The sequence below is a fragment of the Nannobrachium achirus genome (genome assembly GCF_963921795.1).
Source record: "Nannobrachium achirus genome assembly, chromosome: 12".
NCBI lineage: Eukaryota > Metazoa > Chordata > Actinopteri > Myctophiformes > Myctophidae > Nannobrachium > Nannobrachium achirus.
The window spans coordinates 34,463,601-34,480,276 of NC_137832.1; the positions used below are offsets into that span (position 1 = coordinate 34,463,601).

A 16,676-nucleotide genomic window follows, 5' to 3' on the forward strand; every position below is an offset into this window, starting at 1 on the left:
TTTTGCACACACATTCCCACTAGGCCAAGGAACAGATGCCACCCTTCTCACATTGGCCTGTTATAGCGCCACCAGCGGGTTAATTTTTGCAAAACACATTTTTGGAACAAAATGCCTCAAATCCCGCATGCAGCGTCCGATTGCCGTGAAAGGCCCAAGAACACGTGGTACCCTTTTCACTTTGGCCTATTATAGAGTCACCACTAGGCAAAAAACAAAACAAAAAAAACACCTGACCTGCCGGAGACCTGTTCGGAAGAACACTGCTTCTAGTTTTTCTTTGATTTCTTCTTTGCTTTCCCTTGATGCTTTTTTGCTTTCCTGCTTTTTCTGCCGTGGCCACTTTATCGCTGCTTGTAGCTATATTTATTATTATTATTACATAATTCACCAGGAACGTTACCATTAGCTCTGGAGACTGGCAGGTTTAACGCCAAAACCAGAGGAAAGAAGATATTTTATGTTTTGGTTGTTGAAGCCCTATAAATATGATGATAGAGAGATATTCGTTTTCGTTAGTAAGATGTCTTCTTTTCATGGTGATTTCCTTGAGTTTGATGATTGTGGAAAAACCTGAGGTATGTTTTTGTTAAAGGAGCTTTAGTTGTGGCATATTTTAGACAAGACAGGGACATGTACTGTAGTCAGCAGTTATACAAAACAAACATAAGAATACAGCAGGTATGCACAGGCAAATATGCTTTGCACAAAATGTTCAATATCCCAAAGACTTTTTCCTCTCTGTGATGGACTGATGGTTGCATGTGGACCAGTTAGGGAAGAAGCCTCATTAACCTATGTTTACATTTAATATCAGTATCAATATGAACAGTATCACTGGAGGGGAACCTCATCAAGTTATGTCAGCAGTGAGCACCTGTTTACATTTAACCAGTGGTGAAGAAAAATGAAGAGAAATGGCATGTGTTTATGGAAGCAACGGCATACTGTGAAACACGTGTTTCGAACATAACCCCTGTTTGTTAAGTCCTGAAAGAAGCATATTTTGAGTTAAAAGCACACACACACACACACACACACACACACACACACACACACACACACACACACACACACACACACACACACACAGATATGAAGATATTTTAATTTAGAGAGGTTATTTTACAGGTTCCAGTCAGTGTTTTATGTCTTTAACGCTGATGATCACCGGTTCAAGTCTCACCTCATGCGGACTATTTAAATTGCGTATTATAGTGTTTGGAAGAGCACTGCTTCTAGTTTTTCTTTTATTTCTTTTCCCACTTTTCCCTTGCTTTCCAGAGCTGCTTTTTTGCTTTTTTGCTTTCCTTCTTTTTCTGGCTTGGCCACTTTATCGCTGCTTGCAGCTATATTTGTGATTATTTTTGTATAACCTACAATCATGTAACAAAAAGAAATAACAAAAATAATGAATAAAGGACACCAACAACTTATGCAAGTGGAAGCACACTCCTAAAGAGAACCACACTTGCCTGTCACCACGGGTAACCAACCACTTACAGTAGTACATAAGTAAAACAAACTACTTTTACTAGGAGAGGCGAGACAGTCACAAGTCACTACAGGTAACTCACTACACCTAAAGCTCAAGTAAACTTAGAACAAAAAAACAGGCCCGGATCTAGGCCAAATAGCGCCCTAGGCAAGCTTTCTTTTGACTGAATATGGTACATCTTTTTAAATCCTCTAGGCAGTCACAAGTCTTTGGCTCACCTAGGTAAAGTTCAGATGTTTTATAAAGTTAAAGACCTGAACTTTAGCATTCTATTTCTTATCTCTCTGTCATTGGGTTGAACTATTTGTATAACCCCTTTGATGTTTCTTTCTCTCTCCAGCACAGATTGTATTTGTTTTTTGATCTCAGAGTATTGTTTGTAGAACTTTTTAAATATCCCTTTCATATTGCCAAATTAAATATCTAATATAAAGAGGATTTCTTGAGGGCTGTGGCTCATATAAAGCTCATGGCCTACATTATGGGGTGGGCAACCTTTTCAGGCACAAAATAATTTGTTGTTTTCCAAGGCTGGTGTGATCTACAGAAAACCACTGCGGCTTTTATGTCCAGTGTGTGTGTGTGTGTGTGTGTGTGTGTGTGTGTGTGTGTGTGTGTGTGTGTGTGTGTGTGTGTGTGTGTGTGTGTGTGTGTGTGCGTGTGTGTGTGTGAGAGAGAGAAACTAATACATATATTATTTCCAGAATGTTAATAATAATGTAAATGACTTTTTATGCAGTTATTCACCCATCTAGACTGTCAAGCACCAACAATACATACAAACGTGTCTGAGGCGAGCTTTTTGTCTTGTCTTTGTCATAAAATGTCAAAATCAATACAAATACTATTGAAAAATATATATATAATAATGTAAATGACAATATACACCATAAAATCCTCAGTGTTATCCATTTGTAACTCCGAAAGTGTACAAATTACTGGTCCATTTTGTTATTCTTGTACACGCTCTTGAGTTTTGTTTTACTGTGTATTATTGTGTATGACATAGGGACATAAAACAGGAGACGCTTGTTGAAATCTATCCTTCTGCTTTGGTTTCAGGTGCATTTCTGATTCCCTATCTTACAATGCTGTTCTTGTGTGGCATCCCTCTGCTCTTCCTGGAGTTTGCCATTGGGCAGTACACTCATTTAGGACCGGTACATGCCCTTGAGAAAGTCTGTCCCTTGTTAAAAGGTGAGTATCTTGACAGACAGTGGTTTCTCACAAGCACAGAGATCATCTGAACGACTGGCTCAGTATAGCACTGCATTCACAGTAAAAAGCCTCAGTGTCATTCTGAGAAAGTACAAATGTAAACAAGTGGACCCACACAGTTCCATTTGTACACTCTCAGAGTTGTAAATAGATACGTTAACAGTGGTGATTTTATTGTGTTCTCTCTTTATTATTTAGTTGATCTGAAACAGTCCAGAAAAGAGTCATGGTTCTAGTATAGAGTGGCTACATGTGCACAAAGCCTGTCGCTATGTCAAAGGGTAAATGATTAGCCATGAGTTCAATTTTGTATGTACGGTAAACACTGTACAACACAAACAAGTTATTGTGTCTGTGAATAAAATGTATAATTATATGAAATACCCATTCCACAGGGGATCTTTAATGAACAATTTGGACCCACTTCACAACAACCAAATATATGAATAAATAATAAAGTGCTCATCATATAAGTACAGAGATTGCTTTGTTGACATTGACTACAGAGAGAGATATCCCCCGTTTCGGATGTTATCATGCCATATAATGGCCGTTATCTGGAGATATGCAGATGTTGTTGTTATTTATTATTCATTTTCAGTTTTATGAATTCTGTGTGCATTCAATTGGCATAATCTCCTGCTTATTTAAGCTTTGAGTTATATAGTAGTTACTATTATCTACAACATCTTCATACTATACACAATAATTGGTGTATGTCTGTAAGATTGGGTAGTTGTTCTTGATTTTTATGAAACCGTTGTGTAAGACAAAATGTACCCACAACTATAATATGTATAGTATTCTACCCTGTATTATGTTCATTTTGTTGTGTATGCAGTTTAATGGTATTTTCTTCATAAAATTGCTTTACATTCCCAGTTGATGGCTGAGAACTTGTTCACAACAAATTCAGAGTCATTGCCAGAATTGGATTGAATTCAGTGATTTATTAAATCACCTAAAGTTTGATCTATTAATATTTTACATAAACTCAAATACATTTTTGTTCAAAATCTGACAAGAGCCCAGCCATCAACAGTCCCCTCTCTTGGGTCTGACTTGCAAAGGCTTTCTGTGTCCTGTTCTAACTTACGGCTTTTCTCCATAGTTTTTATCTCCTCAAAGACAGAGATAGTCTACCCGGTCAAAACTTATGGGTCCATCACTTGATTTATCGCTCATTTCTGCCTGGTTAATGCTCTGTGCTAAGCGAGGGGCAAAAGCAGGTAGTTCTCTCTACATATTCTTCTGCTTATTATATTCCACATGGTGCAGTAGAATGTGATATATTTGTGAGTAATTTTCCCCCCACAAACATCTCCTGCATTCATTACATATCTTCTCAACAGTGTATACAAATACTACCGGGTGTATATAATAAATAAATACAAATATTACATTCTTTCTCATTTTACTCACGGACGCCTTATTATTGTGCCTGTGTACAGTAAAATCCTCAGTGTTAATTTAAACTCTTATTTCTTATTTACATTTGCTTCCATTTGTACACAAATAAATGCATTTGGGCCAGAGATCGCATTAGGCTGATAATTGGCGGTTTTGGCAATTCTTTAATAACAAATGTCAGAAAATACAAATCCCTACAGACATCCTGGCCGATAAAAAAAAAGAAACTCGCCAATTTATTATTATCACCACCAATCAGACACATTGCAAATCCTCTGCTCCTTCACAATTCTCTCTCTCTCTCTCTCTCTCTCTCTCTCTCTCTCTCTCTTTCTCACATACACACACACAAGCAAGATGGAGAGATTGGCACATATGAGTAGTTCCGTGTGGAACTGTTACAGTACCCTGTGATTGTTCTTTATTCTGAAGAAAATGTGATGATTCATAATTCTGTTGATAACAAAATGTGAGAATTGTAATGTAGCTAATTAATCTGCTTCTGCAAGATGAAGCTGTTAGGCTATAGTACATTTTTATATTTCTACTTATATTCAAATTGTTTTCAATAATCATGCAACTGTTGGCTAAAATTATGTTTGTCGTTGTCATGTATCATGGATATGGACGTTATTTTTCATCAGATATATGGTAAACTGTAATCCTTCCAGACATTGTGGCAGGCAGTTTAAAATCCTAGTGTGACCTCTGATTGGGGCATAATGCCTTCTTCAACGTGTCCAGAGTTTGACCCCCAGTCGGCTGGACTGTTTGCTGTGTTTCAGTCCCCTGCTCTCTGTCCAGCTGTCCTGTCTCTCTCCCTCACTGTCGCATTCAGAAAAAAAACACTGGGGATGTTACTGTGTTATTAACACCAGGAAAAAAACAAATATCTTAACAGCAAAAGTATAATAAAATAGTATAACAAAGTCTCTTAATAACTTGAACTAATTTTCTCATTTTGTGGAGCAAGCTTCTAACTTGACAATGGACTAGTTTTGACCCAACACTCAAAAGAGTTTTCCTATTATTAAGAGTGGTAAATAATGATTCAGTTTAGTTCAGCAGCCAGCTCAGAGAACAAGATGATACCAGGCATTATCACACAAAAGGATCTAAAGATTATTAAGCACATAGAGCATATACTATATTTGCAGAGGTAGCTGGAAGATATGAGTTATGACTGATAGAGATAGATGAAGACAGGAACAGACTGTGTGCTGAGCATACAGGCATATGATAAAGGGAAAGATATACAGTACATTATGTACATTATCTAATAAGGAGATTAATTGTATAGTCACAGTGACATCTCATCTCTGGGCCTGCAGTAACTTTGAGAGCAAGCATATCTACATGCTTACGCAGCTACTAGAATTACTCAATATAGTTCATTACAGAAACTGACGCAGGTTAAACCTCAACTTTATTACGGCATTCGTGATGACAAGACTGGGATAAATGGTGAACCTGAGCTCAATATAATGTCCTCCATGTACTGTGGTGTCACTACAGTACATTATGCTGTTATGCCATGTTGTTTTATGTTTTGTTTTTTCTTTTTTGATTGATTTTGTTTGGTTGTTTTTTGTTTTATTCCATTCAGATATTAGATCTACATTTGACTATTAAGCACCAGTTATCAGCAAATTTCATTTCCTCTTCCATATGAAATAGGTTCCTCTTAGCACAGGGCCTTCTCATAGCTTCACTGTGCTGGGTTGTTTTTGAACACTGCGTATTGATACGACTTGACAGGGAGAACTGAAACATCATAAGCCACTTGCAGTGTATGTGGTCGGCCAATGAAGCGGACAGATATTTTAACTAGATGAAACAACAAGCACAGTGACAACAATAGCAGAGCAGCTTAACATGGAGTATGGCCAGTGGTTCTAACTGATCTCTGAGCTCAGAGGGGCTTGTCTGGACTCTGTCATTGTGTTGACTCAGAGGTGTTTTTCAGCAGCCTTTCCCTCTGTATTTACCAGATAGGGAGATAACATCCATTGAAGCAGAGCATTCCATCCGATCTCTGACGAGCGGGCACATTTGGAGGATATAAGGGATGTGGGAAAATATATATCCGGAATACTCACACACAGCTAGAGTAACAAAAACATTATGTCATCTTTGTTGTTTTTGAATAATGTCTGGTGTAAGTGTTTTATGCAGTACGTCAAAGACAGAAAAGGCTTACTTAATAATGAGACCATAATATAGAGATTTACAAACTGAATGTAGGTTACTGCTGGCAAATGCATTGCCAACACTTTTTATTGTGTGTGTGTGTGTGTGTGTGTGTGTGTGTGTGTATTTTTTAAATTCTATTGTTTTTATCGACCAGCTAAACATTAATACAGTAGATTCGGAATATAACTTATTTCACTAGTTACAATATGTTTGGACATGCAGCAAATTTGCCTTGGTGAGGTTGGTGCAGAGTAGTGAACATGGTCCCATCCTCTTTTACAGTACACTTTAAGACATAATAAGACATAATAAGACAGAATAAAGCCATAATAAGAAATAATGTGTTGGTAATTAGAGCTAATATATTTTATTAGACAGAAACAAAGACAGAATAGTAGAAAGAGCGAATACATTCTCTGGCACCGTCACCTGCCGCGGAACTGCAGCGGCAGACACTGCCGCACGACCGCTAGTTCGACCAGCAGTCGCACTGCATCGTCGGCGATAGGACCTACTGGCGGGACTGCTGGTCCTATCGCCGGCGATGCAGTGCGACTGCTGGTCGAACTAGCGGTCGTGCGGCAGTGTCTGCCGCTGCAGTTCCGCGGCAGGTGACGGTGCCAGAGAATGTATTCGCTCTTTCTACTATTGTCTTTGTTTCTGTCTAATAAAATATATTAGCTCTAATTACCAACACATTATTTCTTATTATGGCTTTATTATGTCTTATTATGTCTTATTATGTCTTAAAGTGTACTGTAAAAGAGGATGGGACCGTGAACATAAGCTAATTACAAAGATATTCAGTCTGTCCAAATGCTCAACCAAAAACTCCAGAGGTACTTTTCATTCACTGACTGTCGTCTTATATCCCTCTGGAAGGGGGCAGACAATAACATTTTTTAGGATAATTAGTTCTAATTTGCTATAATATTTAGTTGAATATAGTTAGTTGAATATATTAAGGCTTTTGAAGGTGTAAATAGTATACAGTATATTACAGCAACGTGTATTAATGAGAATCTGGTGAAGAAAATTGTCATATTTGTATTTTATTTTAATAGCAGAGCTATTCATGACCTAAATCTGTTAATCCATACTGGCATTCAATATTGTATGTAATTTTGCCCCCTCACTGGCCCAAAGGACCGTTGTTGAGTTATCAACTTGTCACCTATAGAACAGGTTACATAATAAAGTAATGTGGGCACTAACATTCCAGACTGTGCCTCCACAGACTCACTTAACAAAAACGAATGGCATTGTTATTCACACATCACCAGAAGAGAATGCAGTGCAGTATCCACCGCGGCTGTGCACTGCTCATGCATGACTCTGATTCCTGCCTTTTTCAATCCATGTTACTCTGCAGGTGTCGGCTTGGCAACAGTTGTCATCTCCTTTGTGCTCTGCACTTACTACAATGTGATAATGTCCTGGGCATTGTACTACTTCTTCAACTCATTTGAAGCCCCCCTTCCCTGGCAGTCCTGTAACAACACTTGGAATGCCATTGGCAACTGCTCCAGTGGTTTCCCTGGCAATGTGACGCACCTGCAATCTGCAAGTCAGCAGTTCTTTGAGTGAGTATTCAGTATTCATCACCCTTAAAAATAATTAATGTGAACTGAACTGAACTGTACAGTACAATACAGTACGGTCATTAATGGGGACAAGAAGTGAAATTGCTGAAGTTTTAATTGTTTGTATCACAGCCTTTAAGTCAATGTGAAATATTTGTATGCAATAATGAAAATAACTTGTATTTGTATTTTCATACATTGTATCCATATCCTCCCAGTCATAGACTTCTGGAGCTAACCAGGGGCATTGAGGAAACTGGTGGACTTCGCTGGGAACTCCTTGGCCTTCTCCTGATGGCCTGGACCATTGTGTATTTCTGCATATTTAAAGGTGTCAAATCCACTGGAAAGGTTAGGGAAACAGCATTATTTATACATGGCTTGATGACTAGCATTAGTACAATTTAGGTGAGACTGTATGAAAAAAATAATATCTTATAACCTGGCTAACCTTTCAACCAGCCGGCTGTCAATCAGTTTGATGGAGTGTACTATACAGTACTGCATCCCAGAATGTCTAAAGGCAGCTCTTAACCGTGCCGACGTCGGCGACGGAAGAAGGCGGAAAGTGTCTGCTGCCGACAGGGAGCCATCGGGAACTTGTCGGCAAGAGATGCTTGCCGTCGATAAAGCCGCCGGGACCCGTTGAACTGAAACTGGCGATTTTATACACCAGTATATTGTGGGTTAATAAAATAGGCCTACTAAAGAGGTTATTCCAATCGCCGATTGCTCACGTGCACGCGACCGCTCCACTAGATGAAAAATCCACAAGCACACAACTGATAGCCAAATGAGCCAAAAACTACTCACTCTCCCTGTGTCCTGTCTCTCTACACACTAAGTATCAAACTAGAAAAGTACAATTCTGGGAAATTGCAAGTGTGGCTGGCGCTGACGCGAGCAATCCGCTGGGAAATGAATTCCGTCTTACCATTTATATTAGATATTGTGATGTCAATTGAAGTATGACCAATCCTGTCTGATTGGACATTATATTGTCCAATCAGAAAAGTTCCATTGAACTTGGACTTTTGGGGTTTTGGGGTTACAGAAAGGTTCTCTCGTTGATGGCTCTTTTTCTGCCCTGCAGGTTGTGTATTTCACAGCTGTATTCCCATACTTCATCCTGTTTGCCCTGCTGATCAATAATGTGCAGCTTCCTGGAGCAAAAGATGGCATCCTCTACTTTGTGACGCCAGTGTGGAGTAAACTCCTTGAAGTGAAGGTAAAATGGATTGTGTTTTTGTTTTTTTACAAAGCATGCAACTGAGGTCATTCCTGTAAATATGGTAAATACCCCTGCTAATGACATGTGTACTTTAAATAATACAACTTTAGTATAGTTTGTGTGCGTTTAAATTAATCAAGAACCAGAAGACATTTTCAAGTTACATTGAGAAACAGCATAACATAAAGGGGTAGTTCACCCCCAAAATGAATTCCTTTTTTTATTTATCAATTATGTAGACTTGAATTCATGGAATTTTTTTCCTAAGCCAATAATTTGAGGAGACTCTTTTTGTCTCCTTACTTAGGCTATTTGTGTCTCCATAGGGAACCACTGCTGGTTATCAAATTATTGACTTAGGAATGTTTTTTTTGGGGTGAACTATCCCTTTAAAGGACCATACCAGTGTTTACATTACCGCCAACAATTATTTCAAAGTGTTACTGCCTGTAGTGTAATTGTCTCTATCATGACTCATGAACAAACTCAAAGTCCTGACAAAATCACACAAGTAATCATGGATCAAAGTAAAACAGATTCACCCTATATTAAAATTGGCTTAAGCAAGGACTGGCAGGTGGAACTCTCATGTCACCATGACTCAGCCATAAATAGTTATGGCTGAGTTATGGCTGAGTATGAGGTAATGTGACATGCAAGAGAGAGCGAGAGAGAGAGAGAGAGAGAGAGAGAGAGATGATTTCCGTTTGCTCGATTCAGGTGTGGCTCATCCTCCTGACACACCTCCTACACAAGGCTATGTATAGGAAAAGTCAAATACAGTATGACGAGTATGTCACATTCTAAGCATCCTAAAGCCCTTTGCACACAGGCGCGTTTATCCGTACGGATAAAACGGACAATTTCACTTTTTAAAAAGAAAACAATGATTCTCTACGACCTCATGCACACCGGATCTGAATTGGCCGTGCGACGAGTGGCTGCGGCCGTGCGTTTTTTTCTCGATCGAACCCAGTTCGATTTGTGCGTCTTGTCGCATGCGGTAAAAAACTCATCACTCCTTTTATGACTCCTTTTGGGATCCGCAGCGCCGATTCCGCACAGCATTGCACACCAAATCCAATGCGTTTTATTCATGCAGCAAACGAAAAAAACGCAACTGTCCTGTGTGCAAAGGGCTTTACTTGGAGACCCAAAGTTTGATGTAATGCATCGAAGTTAATGAGAGTGTATGAATAAACACTTTATTTGAATTATTGCTGCCTTTGTGAAATAAACGGTTCGGGAAAATAATCATGTGATATGTCTTCTTTTATTTTACTGAACCGTTTATTTGACTAATGTCACCCTAATTCAAAGATTTGTTTAGTTATACGCATGTCCACTGGACTCTCAATGACATAAATGCATTCCTTCTTGTAGGAATTTCCACAGAAATTGAATGAAGGGCAGCAACAACAAAAAAAGAAAAACGCTCAGTGCATGTGTAAACACACCGTTACACAACAGGGTGTTCACCATTCCCATTTAAATAAATGTTTTGTTACGTTCTGGTGGGGCTGAATACAGACCTCAGAGATCTCCATACAGTATGTATGCACAGGGGTGTAGTGGTGTTTGTTTTCTGTCAGGATGGTCATTTAATGTCTTAATGACGTCATGTGCACACACGCACACACACGCTCCTACAGCTGATACCAGAGCATGTGAGCGGAGCGCGAGCGATGTTTTTGGAGCGGTGAAAGCGCTCCCAATAGACAGGTATATCCGTGGGTATGTCCGTGGGTGGCTGGGTGGGTGGGTGGCTGGCTGGCCGTGTCCGTAGCCTGGCAATACCTTGAGTGGCCACACACAACACACTAGTTAAAGGAGGGGCGCTGTTTTGTGCAGGCCAGGCACACTCACCACTCACTCACAGGCACAGTTTACACTCACTCACTCACTCACATGGGGTACAGCTGCTCAAATTCACCGCTCCACTTCGAACCGAGGTTTGATTTTTTAGTTGAGCGTGAGCGAGCAACTTTTCAAATGGGTCTGAGTGGCTTTGGAGCGAGGATTTTCCTCCGCTCGTTGGAGCGCCGACCCTCCTCCGCTCCTCGCCGATCCTGTTGGGGCCGCGCGCCACATGTTTCCAACAACGGAGCAGCGTGGGCGGGGTTTTCCCAGATCTCATGTGCGATTCCAAATAACACGACAAAGACAGTGCAGAGTGCACCCAGACCAGTCCAGCACCACGGAAGAGGAGAGCAGACAGAGAATTCCCTTTATCACGATTTCACTCAAGTCAAATGTATCTATATCATCCACACAAGTAGGCTATGTTTATAATAAACTAGCCCTTACCCGTTCAAAGATATGAGCTCTGAAATGATGTGCAGTGTGTGGGTTATGGGGTGTGCACTCGTGCACACAGTATATGAGGGATGGAAAGTAACTTTAACTGGTGCTTACATGATAATATGTAGGAGCATCAATGTAAGAAATACCCGTTTCGTTTAATGGCTACAGAGATACTGTGTACCGATCTGCATGATTTTTGGACAACATCTGTAACAGGGCCAGACAACCCCCCCCCCCCCCCCCCCGCGCGCCCCCCCCCCCCCCCCCCCACACACACACACACACACACACACACACACACACACACACACACAGCTGGTTAAACATGTTGCCTCATGCTAGATGCAGAATAGATATGCCTCATGCTAGATGCAGAATAGATAGTAGATACACCAGAAAAATGCTAATATACAGCATACGATTTGTGAAAGTGACAAACGGGCTTCACAGTTATGTCAGGTGTGTTCATATGCTAATGGTGATGCGATTTCAGATCAATTGCTCCAGCCACTGAGGAGAAACACTGTTACAGACGGACACTCAGACAGACGGACGGACGGACAGACATTCGGAAAATTATATGTTTGATAGCCTCACCACCAGCCAGTCAAAGGATACGATTTGAAATGCAAGTGAGACTGATGCTGAATGAAAAACACACGCCACAAGTCGCCTCCCTCTCGAATGTGGTGATTAATCAATAACCAACAGGATTTAATATTGCCCGTCTTATTAAAAAATACAATGCCTTAGATGGCGTGTTTTGTAACATTGAAGGCAGCTCTCCATCAAGCCGAGGCTCACGTTACAGCAAGCATTTGTGTTGGGAACACTTGTGGCAAAGCAAAGGAGAAAGTGTTTCTGACATAGTAGCAAAATACCTTTTTTATACGTCCTAACTATGAAAGGAAAGCCAATAGAAGATAGTTTACTCCCCACGCTTCAAGTTCACTCCCATGTCCAGTCCCACGCAGACCACACACACATGCACACACCAACAAGCCCAGCAACATTTTGGTTCACTGTGGAACCATTATTACCATTTATTCTGTAAAGTAAGCTTGCAGTTGCAGCCTATGAGTGACGCCACACCAGACATTGTCACGAATGGAATATATTAATTTAACCCAATATCGGCGACGGCGCAGTGCGCGTTTGAGTGGTTACACAAAAGATAAATCATGGCTATTCCACAGGCTGCCGTGCATGCCATGTTACAGAGAGATACCGGTAGGCATACTGGTAGGAGGCAGTCATAATCTGAAGGTTTGGAGCGTCAGGTTTTCTCCTTAACACATAACTCCTTATAGGACACACTTCACTGTATTAAGTTGGAGACCTCACGGTCCACGGAAAGAAGCACCGCTGCGCCGCCCCGCTTGCAGCCCTCCGCAAAATGCTTGCGCCTCACATAAGCGGTCGGAGTGGGGGTGAAGCGAAGGTCGCTTCAGTTGGATTTTTCCAAGTGGGGCGAAGATACGAGGCCACGCCCATTCGCGTCGCGCGTCGTCTCGTCTTTGCATTCACTTTGTATGTAATCGCACTGCTCGAACCACCCAGGTTTGAACCCAGCTTCCATCTCGCTAGATTATAATTGCTTGTCATTGTAACTTGGAAATAAAATCGGTGTGCATGTCCATGATAGCCTATATAGCCTACCGTGCTATGCTTTTATAAAATGTTTTTCACAGGGATTATTTATTAGTGTGTTAGCTATATATATATACAAGATGCACTAATTATGCAACATTATAAACCAACACACAACATGAGGTTTGGGTTATTGGCCTTCAAGAGATAGCAGACAATTGCAAAAGCTATACTGAGGTGTTTTTGCATCAAAGGTTAGGGTTAGGCGTAAAATTGTTGTTTTTAATAGCTGATTCCAAAAGATGTAAGCATGGTTTGCTGGCCTCTACTACTTAATGTTAATTAATATGCTGTAGGAAAAAAAGTTCACTCATAGTGCCACACAAAGGGCTCAGACAAACATTCAGGCACGCTTCAGACACGTCAGACATGGCAGCCTCCGTGTTCAGTTCACTTCTTTTACGGGAGAAAGGAGGAGGAGCGTCCTATTCCTGCGTGTTGACAACACTGAAGCTTGTGGCAAACGCAAGATAACATCAGAAATGGAAGTCTCTGACTTATCGGCACGCGTTGCAGATGCGGTGGTTGAAGTGCACGTGTTTCTACCGGCAACTTAAGGTGGAATGTTTTCTGGCATTAACGTTACTCATTGCATGAGTTGAGAGATGCCATGAATCAACAACACACCTTAAATGTCAATATGACAACTTTGAACATTTCATTGTTTTGATTGGCTCTCCTGCATGACATAGGGTACATTAACACATCTGCGTCAGAAGCGTTGTCGCAAACACACACCGTGGCGTCAGATGGTGCTGTAACTCTCCTTCACAAAGCAACAGCAAAGATTTGTTTATGGTTATGTCTGAGTCATAGTGACATGGCCCATCAGTCTGTCCTCCCATTACATTTTAATATAGAACTCTGTAAGAAGATTGTAACAGGCTTATGCACACAACAGTAGGTTTCGCAGGAGAAATGATGCAGGAGTATGATTCAATGGTACGAGCACGGAATGACAGTCAGTGTTAAACTTTAGTTTTACATGGATTTAACCTGGCTAAGAACCCAAGAACAGACAAGACAAGTATCAAGCCAAATGTAATATATGCCTGCATGTACAAAGGATATAAATTATATCCAACAGAAACCACAACACAAATCACAGCTGCTGCCGAGCAGGGGGGGTCCAGAGTTCTCTTCTCGGTGGAGGGGGGCTTCACCATTAGTGCAGTTCAGGTCAGGACACACTAGTCCGGGCCCTCGGGGACAATGCAAGTCAGAACCGATGCAAGTTGGGAATGCATGCCCCACCTGCTTATTCACCATTACTGCAATTTAGGACACCTGGCTATATAGAGTGACACACATTATTGCATTATTGAGAGAGACACAGGAAACTAACCAACACATCCAGTAGTTTAATTTCAGTATGTTAATGTCTAGCCGAACTAAATTCAAAAGGTCATGCCGAGAAACAAAAAGATAAATAAAACAATGTTGTTAAATTGTATAATTATTCCAATTTATATAAGGTTTGGAAAATGGTTGGCTGTAATGTAAAGTTTAAGTGAGTATTTGAATAAAACATGCGTTTTAAGTTATGTAATATGTACTGTACTTGAAATAATTAATGATTAGGCTCCGGTGTCTTTCAAGATATCCTTTCAAGGTGTGACACAACATGATATCTAGCACAGCAAACCCATGTTCCTTGTGTCTAGAGCTCATTTTGGTCCGTGCTCCTTTATTCTATTGACCGTGGAATTGAATTCAATTGGAATTACATACTGTATCAAGTAGAGCAAAATCTAAAAAAGTAAACTAGGCCTGGAACTTTGGCCTTGCAGTCCGGGCACCTAGGCTCTAATGTAGCCTGACAGTGCATTGTGGGTTTGAGTCCCGTTCCCGCAGATTTTTCTCTCCCCATCTCTCTCTCCCTGTTTCCTGTCCATCTCCACTGTAAACTACTAAAACAATTAAAGGCAGAAAAGACCCATAACCGCACTTTAGACTTTAAGTAACTAAAATCTATCTCTTTCTTTGTGGTATCTTATCAACATAGGTATGGGTTAACGCTGCTGCTCAAGTTTTCAACTCTCTTGGAATAGGATTTGGCAGCATGATTTCGATGTCCAGTTACAACAAGTTTAACAACAACATCCTTAGGTAATTATTTTGTATTTCTATGTATAATAGTAGTATAAAACATTGTTGCTATCCAATTGCCTGTTGTCAGTGGCAACCTAATTGTTTTAAAATGGTAGTTCTGGGAACAAGTAGACTTAATGTGTTTTTCGGGAGTTCGGTGGTCATGGGAAATCATTGTTTACTTTTTTTCTACTTTTTCTTCAGGGACACTTTAATTGTATCCCTAACTAACTCAGCCACTAGTGTCTTGGCCGGCTTCGTCATCTTCTCAGCAATTGGTTACATGGCTCACATCCATAACCTCCCTGTGGACAACATAGCTACAGATGGTAAGGTCTTTGTGCTTCCTGGGGTTTATTTATTGTCATTTCTGTTTGCCTTAGTATTAAACAAAGGAAGAAGACAGCGTCATGGAAGTTCTCTCCACCACAAGAAGAGCATGCGAGCAGACTAGTATATAGAACTAAGAGAAATAGACCTTGGAACATACAGTAGTACACATAGAATACAACACAGCAATTCAAACTTAATATTTGTCCAGTTTGTCTGTGTGATTCTTTGATTGTTTGTTAGCAGCTTCAGGAATTCAGGAATGGTGTTCAATGGTCCCTAGACTACCTGTTAAAACTTGGTTAAGGTCAAACATCAAACTCATTTTGGGGCATAATTTAAAATATTGTCCAGTTAATTGAAAACAAAATGCTATTAGGTAATCAATACAACATCCAGCACACCACTTCCTTAATCCTGCAATGGTATGCAAATCCCAAGTGTGAGGCATGACTTCACCTGCCTTAAGAGAGTAGGGCACTTTTGTTGTTACCCATTGGTGGAGCAAAGCTGGGTCTGACTGGCTAGACAAAGGTGGGTTACCGTAAGCCAGGTTTGACCCACCTCACCACATGAGGAAAGTGCTCACTTGCATTACTGTAGTATTAGTTCTGTTTAAAGGACAACTTTGTTTTTTTACAACAAGGGTTATTATTGTCTCCACCAGCCGAAGGCTGAGGGAGAGTATGTTTTCCCCTCCGTCCGTCCGTCCGTCCGTGCGTGCGTCCGTGCGTGCGTGCGTGCGTGCGTCCGTCCGTCCGTTTGTCCGTTACCAGCTAATCTCCGGCGCCGTTGGCCCGGTCGCTGCCAAACTGTGCACACACACTCCCTCGACACCAATTCAGAACCTCTGCCCCAAATATTTCACATGGGCCTGTTCTTGTCTCCACCAGCCGAAGGCTGAGGGAGAGTATGTTTTCCCCTCCGTCCGTCCGTCCGTCCGTCCGTGCGTGCGTCCGTGCGTGCGTGCGTCCGTCCGTCCGTCCGTCCGTTTGTCCGTTACCAGCTAATCTCCGGCGCCGTTGGCCTGGTCGCTGCCAAACTGTGCACACACACTCCCTCGACACCAATTCAGAACCTCTGCCCCAAATATTTCACATGGGCCTGTTCTAGCACCACCAGGAGGCCGACTTTTGCAAAACTAACTTTTGCCAGTACTCCTACAGAT

At 41.0% G+C, this 16,676-nt stretch overlaps 1 protein-coding gene across 1 annotated transcript in view; it reads left to right on the forward strand.

Moving 5' to 3' along the window:
• LOC308295540 (sodium- and chloride-dependent GABA transporter ine) overlaps window positions 1-16,676 on the forward strand; it is a gene marked incomplete at its 5' end in the record, with an annotated part of 49,711 nt that overhangs the window by 23,559 nt on the left and 9,476 nt on the right. The window contains 6 exons of the mRNA XM_080738592.1: window positions 2,561-2,695; window positions 7,692-7,902; window positions 8,121-8,253; window positions 8,996-9,130; window positions 15,093-15,196; window positions 15,383-15,507. Of these exons, the coding sequence (XP_080594718.1) occupies window positions 2,561-2,695; window positions 7,692-7,902; window positions 8,121-8,253; window positions 8,996-9,130; window positions 15,093-15,196; window positions 15,383-15,507 (843 nt within the window). The remainder of the gene's footprint in view (window positions 1-2,560; window positions 2,696-7,691; window positions 7,903-8,120; window positions 8,254-8,995; window positions 9,131-15,092; window positions 15,197-15,382; window positions 15,508-16,676) is intronic.